We start from the raw sequence: 17,500 nt of genomic DNA on the forward strand, positions 1-17,500 counted from the left end.
GGACTGCCAATAATTTATTTATAATGAAGAAAAGGACCAACGAAGTGCAAGTTCCGCTATAATGTCCACGTCACGTTGTAGAACGTCAGTACTGTCGGTCAATTTTGTGCAATGTTATCGCATGAGCTTTAATAGATGATATGCCAAATAAGCGCTCCAAAAGTTGAGAGGGCACGTGATTGATGACCCCACGCTGGGCTGATCAGGTGCACCGGATGTGCAAAGTACACGGATTTTAGGCTTGTCACTCGCTTACGCGATCAGGTGCTGCATGCGCATGAATGAAATGAATGCAGTTCCATCATTACTAATTTTAACATTTCCACCCTTAGAAAGTTTTCGGATAAAGGAAGAGAACTCTGACAGCTCCGTGACAGTTTGCTTTCAATTTTTCATCTTGATATTCGGATATGGCGGAAAGAAACAGTTCTTCAACCGTTGCTTCTCGTTTTGCGGACCCACCTGTGGGCGAGACATTTGCTGGATGGACTGTTGCTCAGCTGAAGACTTATCTGAGGGCTCATGGAGCGAGATTGGATGGAAAGCGAGATGAGGTGCTGCAGAGGTAAGACCGAAAGATATTATCTTATTGCTCTTCAGTAGACAAGTATCTCACTGACGATAGTGTCTGTCCAATTTATTGTTGATGCTGAAGGTCGAGATATTATCACAGCGACCCGGAGCTCCGCAAGGTGGACAAGGATGGCAGCAGGCGCCGAGCAGCGAAAGGGCGATCGAAATCCGTTCCTCCTTCACTAGTTGCTTCTGAAGCGAGTACCGCGACACCATCTGCTCCGGGAACAGAAGACCCTGTTACGCCGGCGAATCCAACACATGACAGGAGAGATGCTGCTCAACAACCAGCATTTCCCGCGGAGGGATGGAGCCATCGCTCCGCAGATCTGCCCCATGGTGTTTCTGTTGGTGTTGTACTCCTCCATCTTCAGAGTCGAGGAAAGCACCTAATGACACAGAAGCCATTCCGTCGAGGGCACGAGTTCTTCTTCTGGTCCTACGTGCATGGTGTGGAGTGTTGCTCTCCAGACGCAAAGAACTCTGGACCGCAGAGGCATTTTGTAAAGGCTAAGTGCTGGGCATCGCAGAGAAAGAAGGAGAGCTACAGACTCAAGTGTGTACTACAGCGGTGCGTAAGCATGTACCAAATCGAAGTGATATCAGCATATTATACTTGCACTGCTGGCATTGCAGGCTCCTGCCACCACATTGTTGCCTTGCTGCTGACTTATAACTACTGTGAGATGAAAGGACAAGGCTTACCATCTGCAGGGTCAGCAACCTCGCAACAACAGCAATGGGGCCCAAGACCACGGAGTGTCGTTGCGAAACCGGTCATGGATGTGACTGTGGAGCGTGCGTCCACAAACCGATAACGCCAAGAGGACGGGAAGTTACAGTGCAGCCTCAACGATGCTAGAGCCCCGGACATGAGAAATATATCTGCGATCGACCTGGAGATCTTGCGTGGTGGTATGAAAGACGTTATGCCAAACTGCCCTCTCCTCACTGCATGGCCTGCAACGGTGAAGGTCCAGAATATCCAGTCAAAGTACGGGACTGTTTTTTGTGGATCAACTCTGTGCCATCACCTGATTCCAGAAGGTATGGAACATGTGCCCCTGCCTTGTGGAACCGAGCCTGAAGAGCAGCCAACAGAGGATCATGGGTCAACTAGTGGCCATGGGAACCCTTGTCAACCACCTCAGCATCCTGACGCTAGCAACACATTCATTGACTTGCCTTTGTCGCGGGAAGCCCCGCCTTCACTATCTCATGTCACAGAGAAGATGCTTCTAGCAGAGGCAGTAGCTATATAGTGCAGTATCCGACAGCAGAGTGGCAGCGACATGTGGCATAGGCTGAGGAATAAGACCCTGACTGCTTCGCGGTTTCACCTAATCACTCACCGGAAGGAGGTTACACCGACGTTCGTTCAGTCATTACTCCAGTCAACCGATTTGTGACATGTTGCCGCTATTAGACATGGCCAGCGTAATGAGAAGGATGCCAGAGAAGACTACACGATGCTATTGCAGCAGTCAGGAAAAGAGAAGGCTGCTGTGCGAAATTGTGGCCTAGTGTTGCACCCCAACTGTCGATACATTGGGGCGAGTCCGGATGGGTTAGTCTTCGACCCCAGCGAGGATTCATGCCACGGCCTTCTCGAGATCCAATGCCCACTGAATGCATTTGATAATGATCTCACACCTGAGAAGGCCGGCGCTGATACAGGCTTCTGTTGCGAGCTGCAGGAAGGGAAGATCCACTGGAAGGATAACCACCCCTACTGCTACCAAGTGCAAGAGCAGCTTGGTGTGTCTGGTCTGCTGTGGTGCGACTTTTTGGTGTGGACAGGACCCAGACGCGTCGCATGTGAAAGATTGCGGTTCAACGAGAAGTTTTGGATTGAACAAATACTTGCACCACCAACTGACTTCTATTTCAAGGTTATGTTAAGGACGGTGTTTAGGCTTGCGTAAACACATCTCGATTATTACTCATTTATCGGTAATATCTGAAATCTAACTCTTGATTTTTCTTTCCAATACGCACTCGATTTTGCTGTCTTGCACCAGTTCTCTTCGTTGTTAAACCCCATTGCCATTTTTGAAATGCCATCTGTAAAGAGACAACGGTTGTACAGTCGTCCCTCTCTAATCCGGCACTTGTTTATCCGGAACCCTTGCCAACCGGCGCACTTTCTGACGAAACCGATTTTTTTCGTTCAATTCCTACATCTTAATCCGGCACTTGAATTCCGCCTCCGGCAGTGACTTTTTGAAACGAATCGCTCAAACTACACATAGTTTGATTTCATAATCCGGCATTCGTAAGTCGCGTACAGTACAGGTGCACTCCTTGCCAGGCCAGGCTAGGCCAGTCTGGTCAGTGCCGCGCACGCGGGGCCACTTCAGAGTTCAGTTGACAACTGTACTTTACCTCGCGCGGGAGAGTTCAGTTCGGTTGGTTGTTAGGACTTTTCCGAACCCTAACTTATTTATACAAAGAGAAAGACCAAGGAACTGCAAGTTACGCTATACTGTCCACTAACATCACCAGTTACTAAACTATCAGCTCATGCGATAACATTGCACGACACTGACCGACGGTACTGACGTTCTACAACTAACTACAACGTTCGACCTGCATGATGTCGACTGCTTGCATGGCCTTCTCAAGAGGGTCAATGTTGGCCAGGAGACAACGGCTAAGCAGTCAACCACACTTTCTTATTTTAGCAAGGAGTAGTGTCCTGCCAATTTTCAGGTGTGTGTGCGTGTGTGTGCAAGAGTACATTGTGAACATGTTCTCTGTTTTACTTTATCACTTTATCACTGTGTATATTCCTGGAGAACAGTTGAGAATATAAAGCCGTGCACCAAATACTTGGGTCGACACGGAAAACCCTGCGTTTGACGTATGATACATGCATGCAATTGGGTAGGGCCGGGTCAGAGGGCAGGATTTCTTAATCCAGCACCCTCGTTAATCCAGCAGAAAACGCCGTAGCAAAAGGTGCCGGATTAGAGAGGGACGACTGTATCTGATACGGTCTTAGAGTTACCCTGCAGGCTCTGTAGAAGTACAGGTCGCTGACGCAGGTGTAGCAGGCTGTGCAGATGAACTCGTGGATGCACCATGAGTGGGCATCAGACTGTGTGGCTGTAGCCGCAGGATGTGCAATAGTGCCGTGCCGCTGGATGCTGGTTTAGCAACGATGGGTGTTTGGAACAATGTTAACAAGCAGCACACTGTCCATACTTGGTTAATAATGGCGAAAAGCGTTAAGGGAATGATGCCTTGCAGAATCTGGTGTTCTTTAACTCACTGGATTAGACGCTCCACGTGAATTCGGAGCTTGGCAATTTGCTGCGTTTTCAGTACATCTGCAGCACTCATTTGCTGACCAGTCACCTTGAAAGGAGGGATGTTGAGCTTCATACCCGACTCGATCAGCAAATCTTGTATATCGAATCCCTTATCAGCCATTACAGAAAGACCGGGGGTGGAGATCTTCAACAGGTCAAGAAAACCGCCCCGCACAACAATCTCCCTGTCGCTGATTGAGCCTCCGTACAGCTGTGCAATAAATGCCATGGCTCCATCTGGGGTAATTGCCGGCAATCCCTTCAATGTTGTGTGTCTCTTGTAGGAGCCATACAGCTGTGACTGCAGCGGGAGGCTTGAAGACACTTCACACTTGACCTCAGTCACGTCGATCACAAGTAAGGTAGAGGGGTAGAGATCCTTAAACGACTGGGGCAGATTCTCCTGCACGCTCTCTGCACTGGGCCATATCGGAATGAACCCGAGCCGAAGGTACAGATAGGTAGTCATCTGATTGAGCATCCGACTATTGGTAGGCTGTTTCAGGTAATAGAGATCAGCAAGCATTGCCTCATCTATACAACGGCGCAAACGAACAACTGTCATGAAAATTTGCTCCAGCAGCGACAAGGCCTTGTGTTGGCCTCCGCCGGAAGCCCTGGAACGATCAGCCTCGGCTTTACTCCTGTGGGAGACAACAGCGCTTTTACTGTCAGATTCCACATTCAAGAATGTAGCAACGGCCATGAAGGATGCGTAGGTGCTCAACATTGCGTAGAAATTCATCTTTCCTGGGCTGTCTTTGAATCTGGATAATCCAAACGTGCGATTGTTTACCATTTCGCTCAATTCTACTAATTTCCTGTTGCAGTCATCCAGCTCGCATTGAGCACTGTCGAACGCTTCCGCCAGCGTAGGGACAGTATGCCTGGGACCACTGGACACGTCTTCAGGCACCTCCCGTGCCATAGCTCGCGAGGTAGCGCGACGCCGGTTAGCATCAGCCGCTGTCATCTTGGCGTACTTCGGCCACGATTCCAGATCGAAAACGCGGGGCACAGAATTTTTCGCGAGCCTTGCTCTAGTAATTTTCTCCGCTTGTACATAATCTTCCAGTAAGAAATGGTCAGAACACACTACAGTAGTATCGCTGACTGCAAACTCTCCTTCCCTTTCCTCCCGTCGAATAGCAGCAGTCCATTTCCTTCGCAGTTCAGGATCAGATGGAAATTTATGGAAAAGACGAATACCATTTTCTGGAGGATAACGCCGGTCGCCAGTACATCCTGGAACACAGCAATGGTCGTGGTTGGACGGCATCGGAAAAAAAGGCTGCACCAAATCACTTCAGCCTGGATAAAGCAAGCGAAACTGTTTCTTCTATCCTGTCAGACTGTCAGAGTTACGACTTTATAGTTTTCCGCTATATCCCCTAAAAAATACCGAAGGAAGTGCCTTTTAAAAAGTAGCAACGGTGGAACTGCATGCATTCCATTCATGCACGTGCAGCACCTGATCGAGTAACCGAGTAACAAGCCAAAAATCCGTGTACTTTGCACATCTCCCCGTGCACCTGACCAGCCCAGCGTGGCGTCATCAATCGCGTGCCCTCTCAACTTTTGGAGCGCTTATTTGGCCTATCATCTACATAGTCAAGTATCATGTGGTGGTAGTGGAAATTACAGCGCAACTTGTACGTCCTTGGTCCTTTTCTTTATTCTACCGAAGTTACCCAGAAATAATTCTCCACCGAAATATTCCGGTTCTACATTGCCAGTACATTGCATGACAAGGCACGACGGGGTAGTCATCCGCACATACGTTTGCATTCAGGTGTGTACGGGTGTCCAATAGAGATTGCCGCCCACGTGCCACTTCGGCATGTTAGCCGAGTGCCGTATGTGGCAACAAAGCCTGCCTTGCAAACTAGAAGCGCCGTGGAGTGGACGCGGTGGGCGCCCTGGTAGACCACAGCGCCATTGGTGATATTCTCTTTGGGGCAAAACTCTTCTATGACTGGAGAGGAGAAAGCACGGAAGCAGTGCGTGTACGCAGACATTCACAGCACATACAGTCAGAAACAACACATATCAGGACACACGAATGCACACTGCACACGTAGCAATGAGTAATGAGAGAGTTTGGAAGCTCAGGGCCCTACACTATGCTTTGTTCCCTAGCTCATCGTGCATGTTGCTAGAACTGATGGAAATGTGTTTTCCTTTGATTAGCTACATCATTTTATTGCAAAAACGTTTCAGTGAGTTACTGAAGTAACGTCTTCTGCATAGCTATGGGACCGGCGCTGACTCTGCCGATCGCGGGCATTCTGGAGTCGACGGGATGTCTGTCCTGACGTTTCCTGGGGCCGGCGCTGACTCTGCCGATCACGGGCGTGCTGTAGTCGACGGGATGTGTGTCCTGACGTTTCCTGGGACCGGCGCTGACTCTGCCGATCACGGGCGTTCTGGAGTCGACAGGATCTCTCTTCCGACGTTTCCTGTGACCGGCGCTGACTCGCCCGTTCACGCTTATTTTAGAGACGACGGGATCTCTCTTCTAAAGTATGTTTTTGCTGACGCATCCTATCACCTATTTGGCAACAACGTCCATTCTAATTGCATTTTCTCCTCGTCTCCCTATTTCTTGACAGAAAATCTCCCCATACATCAGGGAGTCGTATACATAATACGACGAATATTGTGGCGAGCTGTTTGTGGCCGGCTGTGTTTGATGGTACGGTACGGTACGGGACAGATACGGGATAGCGTCGGCAAATATTGTGGCCAGCTGTTTGTGACCGGTCGACCAGCTGTGTTTGATGGTACGGTACGGTAGGGGACTGATACGGGATAGCGCCAGGCGTGACACAAACAAACAAACAAACACCAAATTAAAGCTGTGTGGACCCTGGCTAGCGCCAGACGTTACTGAAGTAACGTCTTCTGCATAGCTACGGGAATAATAGTATTGTATTCATCGCTGCAAAGCCCAGGACCAGTCCTTACGCTTTGTTTTCACCTAGGTCATCATGTGTGTTGTTAGAACTTATAGGAGCATCTTTGCAATAAAAAACACGTGCGATAATCGTATTTGTAGGAAAGAAAAGGATCAAAGAACGACAAGTTACAGTGTGCTATCCACTAACACCACCAGTTACTAACCAATCAGCTCATGCGATAACATTGCATGACACTGACCGACGGTACTGACGTTCTACAACTAACTGGCAAACAGCTTTAGGACATCGAACTGGTGGTGCTAGTGGACATTATAGCGTAACTTGTAGTTCCTTGGTCCTTTTCCTTTTCTATAAATTTATCCTCGGCTCTCCATCCGAGACAACCGTATTGCAAAGAATGTCTGGATAAAAACAAAGCATAGCGACAGCTCCTGGGCTTTTAAGTTCTCTCGTTCCAAATTTTTTAGGTAAAAAACGTAAACACAAATAGAGCTTTTTCAAGGTTGCGCCAACGGTCACTTTTGGGGTTACATGCGAGAATTTTTTTATCGCTGGTGAGCAGGCAAAGACCAGTTCATATTCAGTTTGTATGTGAATGGACGCATGCAGTTGAACGATGCACTATAGCGTCACTCCACTTGATGTTCAACACTCGTGCTCAGTCAGAGCAGTTGCCAGGAAGCCCTTCTATGGCTTGGACGAAAAAGAACAAGCTTCAGACAGGCACGTAGCAGCCGGTCCGGCCGGTCAGGCTTTGGCAGGACCGCTTTTTTTTTTAAATGCCCAGAATGCAGGATTTTGCACCCTAATTTCCAAAAATTTCTATGGGCCAGACCCTGGAGCCCCCCCCCCCCCCCTCAGACCGGACCACGTCCAACGGAGGTGCTATGCGCCTGTCAGAATCGCTGCCAGCGTTGGTGGAGACAAACCTGTCAACATTCGAGTACTTTTCAATGCGTTTTCACATGCTACCTGTTCACCACAATCTCAAGGTGGGTGCCGGTGGAGGGCATGGCGCTCCTTCCTTGAAAAAACCTTTATAAATGCATCACTCCGTGAGAACTGTTGTAGCACTCGCACTTTTCAAATAATACGCACTCACCAGTTTGTCCACACGCACTCACAACTGCCACATTCATCTACTGCTACCATTCCAGGCTCATATCCACTGCATAAGTTCACACTACGCGTGTTGTGCATAACCTCGAGCTGCTGCATTCTCACGCTTCTTTTCATATCATTCTAGCTATTATATATTCGACCTACCCTTATAACGATATTTGCGTCACACCAAGAAATATTGTTATAAGGGTAATATTGTTATAGGGGAAACTGGCTCATTTCATACACATGCGTCATAATTCATGGATTTTGTTCATTTTTTACACTCTTCGTAGCTTAAAAAACGTGTGTAGATGCCCAGTACGTACACAGCAAGGTGCCCACTGGTGCCCCCATTGCATTTCGTCAAGTCCCAGCGACTTATCAAGTGAAGCTTGCCCTACCTGGATAGTGGGCTCTGCATACTCCCTGCTAGATATTGTTATAAAATGGAAAATTTCGATCGGTCAGCCCGTTTTATATCGTTATAGGGGTAATATCGTTATAGTAATATTGTTATAGAGATAAGGCATTGTGTACACAAGTTAATGGAGTGATTTGGTTTGGCAGAAAAATATCGTTATAAGGGTGACATCGTTATAGAGGTTATCGTTATAAGGGTAGGTCGACTCTAAATAGTTGTTTTAGTGACTCTTACTATGTGACGATGTTCCACTGATGATAGTCACAAGAAAACATTCTGGAATTGTTTCATTTAAATTGTTTTATACATGGTTATGAGTGCACAATTGATATTTTTCATTGCTTTTTTTCTTTTTTTCTTTTGTTCTTTTCATTTTTTCCTTATAGTTGTGTGCCTGTAGACGATCTCATGCAATCAGGCAACACTGCCTGTTCGTTCTTCGAAATTAAATAAACCAACCCAATCCAACCCAATAAGCCAATCACCCTACCTGCCTTCGCAAAGGATACTTCCTTCCTCGTCTTTACTTAAATAAAGCGCCCAAACCACGGCTGCCACTAGCCACTGTTTCTCCTGGTTTATTGCACCCACTCTGATTGATAACACATAGTACTGTCTCTCTCTCTCTCTCTTACTGGCTACGGCCATCGTGAGAATAAAGATAATAATAACTCTGTGGATGGTTATCTCAGATAAAATCGCCAAGGTGAAGTCTCGAACTCTGTGCAACAGCAAAACGTGCACGCACCAACACCGCACGCATAGTCAATCTACCCATTGTCCTCGTTCCTCGCTATCATTCAATTCCCTCCTCATGGTTTCACTGCATTATGGCGCGCTTTGTCTGCATAGACTCCGAGACCTTTAAGGTTTGCAGAGCAGCCTGGCCCCGCCACCACTTCTCGCACATATTCGGGAATGTAGTGGACTTTCGTAAAAAACAAAATGAAAATAAAAAAATGAAAAAGAGTAACAGACTATGGCCATGCAACGGATGCACAGCTATATCTAGCTACTTGACTTACTTATGCACTTGGCCGTTCCAGCCCATGCACCCTGCTTCTCGGTGACATAGGTGCAAGCGTAGGTAGGGTCGGAATCAAGTTTATACCCCGAGTCGCACTGCAATGTCTCGCTGCTGTTTAACACACCACGTTTACTTGTAGACAGCGCTCCACCAACAAATTGTTTTCCTTTGCAATAGTTCTCAATTGCTACAAAACAACGAAATAAAGTTAGGCAGAAATTAAAAATAAGAGGGCTGAAGCAGTTCTAGAATACTGTTGTTAATAGCACATCGTAAGTGTATCGATAATTTTCATTTAAGCAACGCATAAAGCAAACTGCCTCTCTCCATCAATCTGCGGGGACTGCAAGATGCGAATATGGCAACAACAAAAAAACAGGCGTGCGATGCGAACTCGCAAAATACCTTTCACAGAAGAAGTCAGCGATGTGACGATGCCTTGCTGATTTGGCGCGAAGTTCAATACAGGTGAGCATGTCACCATAGTTTTTACGTGGCTTGGTGCAGCATTTAAGAGTAGAGCGCACATGCTCTCGTCCATTATGATATCAGCACTGAAATAATATAGCTACAAAGACAACTAATTGCACAGTAAGCATTTCATATATGTCAACATGCATGTGTAAAATGTTGTACGATTATCGCAAGGCACACAACGAAAGGGAAAGCGAGGATTCGTTCAGAACTGTTTTCTTGTTACAATCATCAGTGAATTTACGTAACAATGGAATGGGGACTATTTGAAACTAATCCTATATGGACAAATAAAAGTGAAAGAAGGGGAAAAGGAGCAAAACAAAAAAAGGTGATTATACTACATATATTCAGTGGGGGGGGGGGGGGGTGGGGGGGGGGGGGGCAAGCTCAGCAGGTAAGAACAACGCATTATATGTGAATCATCAGCATCAGCAAAACAAAGAAAGAACCTGAACAGACGGAAGGAAGTGTGAACGGAGGGGGGGGGGGCAATCATACTCACCACACTCACACCATACACTACGGAAACAATTTGAGGGTGATAACACTTTCCTTCTGTACACACAACACTGGCTTGTACAAGTGAATGAAGATTGCCTCTAAAACTTTAAACTGTATAATATGAGTATGACTTGCACGACACAACACAGTGAAAGAAGAAATCCGAGTACGAATGGCAACAATCAGGATGACCCACCAAATGCCTGTAAACTGCCGATTTCTTCACATCCAACTCCAGGTCACAATCACACCCGACATCACCAGCCTCATCGCCATCCGCTTCATCCTTGGTATCAACTTCTCCAACTGACTCATCGGAACGCTCCTCCTCTTCTCCCCCATCCACCGACCTCCGTGTTAGCACCGGGTCACCTCCTCCCTGCTCCACCGACTCATCATCATGCTCCGCATCCTTCTCTTTGTCCGTTGACCTCCGTGCCCGCTTCCGGTTGCCTACTCCAACTGGCCCCGTAGCCCGCGCGCCACCACCGCCGAAGAAAACTGTATAGTCCACAGCTGAACGACGCGGTCGTAAACACATGGAGCTGGTAGCCACTGGTCCCGAGGTTTTCTGTGACGAGCCGGTCGTTGGTATCAGAGCTACTTGTACGTCATTGCATGTTGACTGTGTATCTGCCACATCCACCATGGATTGTTTCACGCCAGGTGCTCTAATAGTTGTGGGTTCTGATCGCAACATGAGTGTAGGAGACGCCACTGGCAAAGGAACGTTCCTCGGCCTGTCACACCCTCTGTGCTGCGGAGCTGACGTAGACATGGGTGTAGTCGAAATGTTGTCAGTCGATTCCGATACTTGTACCCTCACCTCGGTGTACCGCACGCCAACCTTCACAGGACAGTATTATAGTTAATGATTTATACTGTTCCACACAATACAAATCGAATCTTGTTCGCAACCTTGTCGATCGCGCCAAGCGCATTAATTTTGCTCTGAGAGCAAACTGACGGCGGAGTTGGACTCCTCAAATCAATTTTCAGTAAGAACGGTTATCCAGATCATGTGCTCATCAAAATACTCCATGCCACGGTGAATGACAAAGAACCGACCGTTGGTCCAGATAGGTGCCCTATCTATTTTTGTCTGCCCTGGAAAGGTCAAGAGCCTATTGATGTTTGCCGAGAGTTGAGATCTCTGGTCCGGAAGACCCTCTACGCTTTGTCAAATTTCGCCTAGTTTTTACAAAGATGCGTGCGTTTCGGGTGTTGAAGCATGTCCTACCAACCAACCAACTTAGCCATCTGGTTTACCAGTTTGAATGCCGGCAGTGTGGTAGCCGGTGTTTTGGTAGGACTGTTCAACACCTGTACACACGCATCAAACAACACGTACCATTGAAGATTCTACCGGAACCCCAGCGCTCTACGCGACCTAGACGCGTCTGGCCTAAAAAGAATCCAGTGCAGCCTCCAATGCAGATTTCGGAATTGACTGACAGCATTTCGACTGCACCCATGTCTACATCAGCTCCGCAGCACAGAGGGTGTGACCATGGTGACAGGCCGAGGAACGTTCCTTTGCCAGTGGCGTCTCCTGCACTCGTGTTGCGATCAGAACCGTCAACTATTAGAGCACCTGGCGTGGAACCATCCATGATGGATGTGGCAGATACACAGTCGACATGCAATGCCGTAGCTCTGATACCAACGGCCGGCTCATCACAGAAAACCTCGGGACCAGTGGCTACCAGCTCCATGTGTTTACGACCGCGTCGTTCAGCTGTGGACTATACGGTTTTCTTCGGCGGTGGTGGCGCGCGTGCTACGGGGCCGGTTGGAGTAGGGAACCGGAAGCGGGCACGGAGGTCAACGGACAAAGAGGAGGATGCGGAGCATGATGATGAGTCGGTGGAGCAGGGAGGAGGTGACCCGGTGCTAACACGGAGGTCGGTGGATGGGGGAGAAGAGGAGGAGCGTTCAGATGAGTCAGTTGGAGAAGTTGATACCAAGGATGAAGCAGATGGCGATGAGGCTGGTGATGTCGGGTGTGATTGTGACCTGGAGTTGGATGTGAAGAAATCGGCAGTTTACAGGCATTTGGTGGGTCATCCTGATTGTTGTCATTCGTACTCGGATTCTTCTTTCACTGTGTTGTGTCGTGCGAGTCATACTCATATTATGCAGCTTAAAGTTTTAGAGGCAATCTTCATTCACTTGTACAAGCCAGTGTTGTGTGTACAGAAGGAAAATGTTATCACCCTCAAATTGTTTCCGTAGTGTATGGTGCGAGTGTGGTGAGTATGATTGTCCCCTCCCCTCCGTTCACACTTCCTTCCGTCTGTTCAGGTTCTTTCTTTGTTTTGCTGATGCTGATGATTCACATATGCATTGTTCTTACCCGCTGAGCTTGCTCCCCCCCCCCCCCCCCACTGAATATATGTAGTATAATCACCTTTTTTGTTTTGCTCCTTTTCCCCTTCTTTCACTTTTATTTGTCCATATAAGATTAGTTTCAAATAGTCCCCATTCCATTTTTACGTAAATTTACTGATGATTGTAACAAGAAAACAGTTCTGAACGAATCCTCGCTTTCCCTTTCGTTGTGTGCCTTGCGATAATCGTACAACATTTTACACATACATGTTGACATATATGAAATGCTTACTGTGCAATTAGTTGTCTTTGTAGCTAAATTAAAACTGCTGTCTCCGAAACGCTTGTTCACTGCAATAAATCAACTCATTTCACAATATTACAGCGTTTCGGTAAATTGCCGTCATCAGGTTCACAATGCCGGTGTGCAAGCTCTCAAGCCAGCATTGATAAAAGCCAACTCCCCTGTCAGTAAGAGCTGGCTGCGAGATTCAGCGCAATAAGAATTCAGCTACAGCCGACTTAGGGGCCGTCCGTAAATATCGATATCTTTTTCAAGACGATACGTTGTTCATTTCTCCCCAGACCCCCTCCCTCCCCCCTCAAAACGAACATATACATGTTTATGCAAAGGATCGATATTAATTTTTTAAATTAAGATCAATTTCGTCATGAAACGTGACCAGCTGCAACTCTAATTTCACCATACACCTAGGTTTACGTTGCCATGGTCGCATAACATTGCCATGGATATGTTCGCGAGGTTGACTTTCACTTTGTGTAGGTCATAAATGACATGTGCGAACAGTGCCCATCCATAGATAGAGTTCGATTTTTTCTTCTCAAAGACGAGACGAACGGGGCCCAAACCCCCTCCCCCCCCCCGCCCCAAACGAATGAATATCTTCTCTATAAAAAGTATCGAGATTTGTGAACGATCCCTTACCCTTACAGCGCTATTTGCATCAGACCAAGAGACACTGTTATAAGGGTACTGGTTAAGTTCATACATGTACTGTATAGACTCATAATGCATGATTTTTGTTCATTTCTTACACTCTTCAGAGCGTAAAAACTTGCGTACATGTATGCGGCCCCAGGACAGAGCCTTCGGGGGACCCCCGCTGGAATGTTCCGTCAGGTTGACTTGCTGCTCTCCACTCTCACACGTTGTCGTCTGTTGGTGAGAAGAGAGGCAAGCCACCGGTGGCATTTGCCATCGAGTCCGAGGTGGGCCAATTTTGCAAGCAGTCCTTGATGCCACATCCGGTCAAATGCCTTAGATACGTCGAAGAAGCAAGCAATTACTGTTTGCCCAGGGTCTCTTTTCTCGGTGATCTGATGGGTTGTTGTTGTCGCCGTCGTCGTCGTCGTTGTCAGGGCGGATTCCTTGAGGAAAACCAAATCTTCCTTTAGGTCCTTCGTCTGAGTGGACAACTCAAACATGCAGTGCTGTCAAATAATTTTCGCCCAAAATCGGACACCCTTCACCGCCAAGGCTGGCCACATGGTGCGAATTTTTCATCTCAGCAATTTTTCCAGAGAATTCAAAATATCGCCCAAAATACCAAGAAAATTCGCTTCGTTGCCATGGTAACCAATATGGCACCCGACATCGTCACGAGTTTTGTAATGCATGAGTGTGGTCACACACTGTACAGTGTCAGGGGCGTAGGAACAGGTCCGACAGGTCCGGCGGCTGCCGGACAAATGTTTCGCCAAAGAAAGAAAAAAAAGAAAAAAAGCCAGCAAGCCGCTCTTCTGGCAGCAAAGAAGTCCAAGCAGTATTGTCATGTCATGGCCTATGTGCGATGTAGGTTGTCTTTCTCGCTACTTAGGTCTTGTATTATGTGTCTGCGAGGCTGCAGGAAGCTGTTCGGACGTCCCGGCCCATGGTTCTGGAGGCTGGTGCTTCGCCTGCTGCACTAGCTGTGTCGGAGGCTCAAGTTCGGCGGTCTAAATTCATGGATTTCACTGATACGTTTTTTGAGGAAGTTTACTTATTCAGAGTATGCTGTTGCCTCTTGTGTACTCCGTGTGCGGTTGGCTGGGTTCTTTTCTCTAATTGACTTTGAGTTCTTTTCATTTGCTTTGAGTTCTTTTCAGTTGCTTTGAATTCTTTTCAGTTGCTTTGAGTTGCTTTACATTTTAAAATTGTTTTTGGGTTTTAATATTTGAAGTAGTTGCATTTCTATTATTGATCAAGATGGTATTTTGTTGCCTGTACAAGAGGCTTGGCAAAGGTTTAAAAAAAAACAAGCTCGTTTTCAACCATTCGGAGGGTCCAAGTCCTACTTACACAGCACAACCCTCCAGGAAAGGCTCGATCACCTGTTGTTCCTGAATCTCCACAAGAATCTGCTGCACGGCTAGTGCCGGAAGAGTACCACAGGGGAATCAATATGTGTACGTGGAAGTGAGCGTCAGCTCTCCCAATTCGGACAGTTTTAAGCGGAATTTTGCCAATTCAAATACTTGCTTCTGCATGCTTCAGGAGTATACATGTGCCAGTATAACCTCAAGTCTTCCATGACACCACAGTATTTGTTCATATCAATCCTTTTACAAGTAAAATCGCCCTCTTCACTCAGTGCAGACAGAGTCGAGCGAGCTGTATTCCCGGTGCCGAAAGGCGGGCTCACCACCCCTGCATGGCAACTTCCCCATGTCTAACCCAGCCCAGTATGGCAACTTCCCCATGTCTAACCCCCAGGACGAAGTGAATACTGTAGTAGTCATACTGGGCGGAGTTGAACATTTTATTAGAAAGTCGCGACCTGCGCGAGCCAGCTATCCGCCGGACCATTGGAAATCTGCTTCTTACGCGCCTGAGTGTACATGTCATGTATGCGTGTTACTGTCCACTTCCCCAGTCGAGCCCAGCGCACGCCTCTTTCGTAGCACAATGTACAGTGATTTGTGCCTTCAGTTGCGTTGAAAAGTGAAATACAGTCGAATGTCACTTATCCGACCACTTCGGGAATCAGGCATGTTGGATAACTGAATATGTTGGATAACTGATTTGTATTTATTGTATTTATATCATTATCTCATGGCACATCATGATGACGGCCAGTAAAACTGAGACAAGGGTGAAAGCCAACCACAGCAGTAAAACAGATAAAAGAATACAAATAAGAGGCAAAGAAGGCAAAGGAGGAGACAAACCAGCAGGATATACATGAAACCTATAATTGAGCAGAGATTTTAGCAACAAAATTATCCATCGACGTGCTGGTCTTGGCCTGCGTTGGTAATGTTGCCCAAAACACATAGCCAGCAAAGATCGGGGATCTAGTGAATAGGGTGGAGGCAGCGCGTGGGAGACTGAGTGAGTTCCGGGTATTCCGTGTTTCGGAGAACCAATTATAAGCCTGCATATGCAAGGGTATTTTATTTAGTAATATTTTATGTATGAGAACACAGGGGTGGTACTTATGTCGAGTGGAAAGGGGACTGATCTTGGCAATTTCGTAAAGACTAGCGGAGGGAAAGCGACGATCTTTGCTAAATAAGATTTTAAGGAGCATGCGGTTATGGGTTTCTAGCTTGTTCAATACAGTAGTAGTTATGCCAGACCAAGCAGTATCACAGTAGTCAAGTAAGGGCAATATATAGCAACGATAAAACAAGCGTTTTCAAGGAAGAGGAAGATGTCTACAGTGGGCTTGAAGAGCCCCAAGGATGGAGCTTGTGCGCTTGCAGACATACTGGACATGGGGTGACCACGACAATTTAGAGTCAATAATAACGCCAAGATGCTTATGCTCTTCAACAATACGAATAGCAACACTTGAAGAAGGAAAACAAAGTGGCAGGGAAGGGGGAGACGGGGAAATGTACATAGCTGCCGTTTTATCAACGTTTAGCTGCAACTTCCAATCATGCATCCAGGTTATAACTTTCCCAATGCTATCTTGCATGGCTTCGTGCAGTCGTATTGGGCAAGCATTGGAGCAAAGCAGAGCTGTGTCGTCAGCGAAAAGGCTGACACCAGGGGCAATATCGGGGAGGTCATTAATATACAGGAGAAATAGCAGTGGCCCAAGGATTGAACCCTGGGGGACTCCAGAAGTAACGGGTAAAGGCTCCGATAACACAGTTGAGAGGCGTACAAGCTGATGTCGGTTAGAGATACGATGAAAGCCAGCCGATTGCCTTGCCATCAATGCGATATACTGTTCGCAGCTTAGCTAAGAGACCCCTGTGCCAAACAGTGTCGAAGGCCTTTGCGAGATCGAAGAAAACTAAACCAACATGGTTATGGGCGTTCCGGGTGGTGTGGATGTCTTGCACGAGGCGGGTAACCTGGTACCTGGTGGAGTCACCCCGACAAAAGCCCGACTGTGCTGGCGAAAGTGAAATGCGAACATGATCATAAATGATGTCATATACAACACGTTCGCACACTTTTGATAAAGTAGAGAGCAATGAGATAGGGCGATAGTTGCTGGGGGTGGTGCGTGGTCCTCTATTTTTGTAGGTGGCCACGACTACCGCAGTTTTCCACATGGCTGAGAATTTCCCTTCGCGAAATGACATATTCAAGATAATTGACACAGGATAGGCAACAGATGGAGCAAGAGCTCTCCAAACTTCGTTGGTAATTCCGTCTTGACCAGGGGACTTGCCAGTTTTCAGATTACGGAGATATTTCCTCACTTGGGCTGTACCAGTCGACAATGATAGGAGGGACGCAGGTATTGAGGGTGAAGGGGTGAGTGGTGGTATTTCATTTTTTATGTGCATATAACGCTGGATTTCACTGATTTATGTACACAATACCCAAATATATCATGCATATTCATGAATTGCTCCATGTACACATACA

At 47.1% G+C, this 17,500-nt stretch overlaps 1 protein-coding gene across 1 annotated transcript in view; it reads right to left on the reverse strand.

Annotated features, from left to right (window-relative positions):
* LOC135821193 (sushi, von Willebrand factor type A, EGF and pentraxin domain-containing protein 1-like) overlaps window positions 1–17,500 on the reverse strand; it is a 108,083-nt gene that overhangs the window by 42,410 nt on the left and 48,173 nt on the right. Inside the window, exons 20-21 of the mRNA XM_065334262.1 lie at window positions 9,359–9,547; window positions 5,668–5,862 (exon numbers count right to left, since the gene is read on the reverse strand). Coding sequence (XP_065190334.1) covers window positions 5,668–5,862; window positions 9,359–9,547 — 384 coding nt within the window. The remainder of the gene's footprint in view (window positions 1–5,667; window positions 5,863–9,358; window positions 9,548–17,500) is intronic.

The sequence above is a fragment of the Sycon ciliatum genome, chromosome 7 (genome assembly GCF_964019385.1).
Source record: "Sycon ciliatum chromosome 7, ocSycCili1.1, whole genome shotgun sequence".
In the NCBI taxonomy this organism is placed as follows: Eukaryota; Metazoa; Porifera; class Calcarea; order Leucosolenida; family Sycettidae; genus Sycon; species Sycon ciliatum.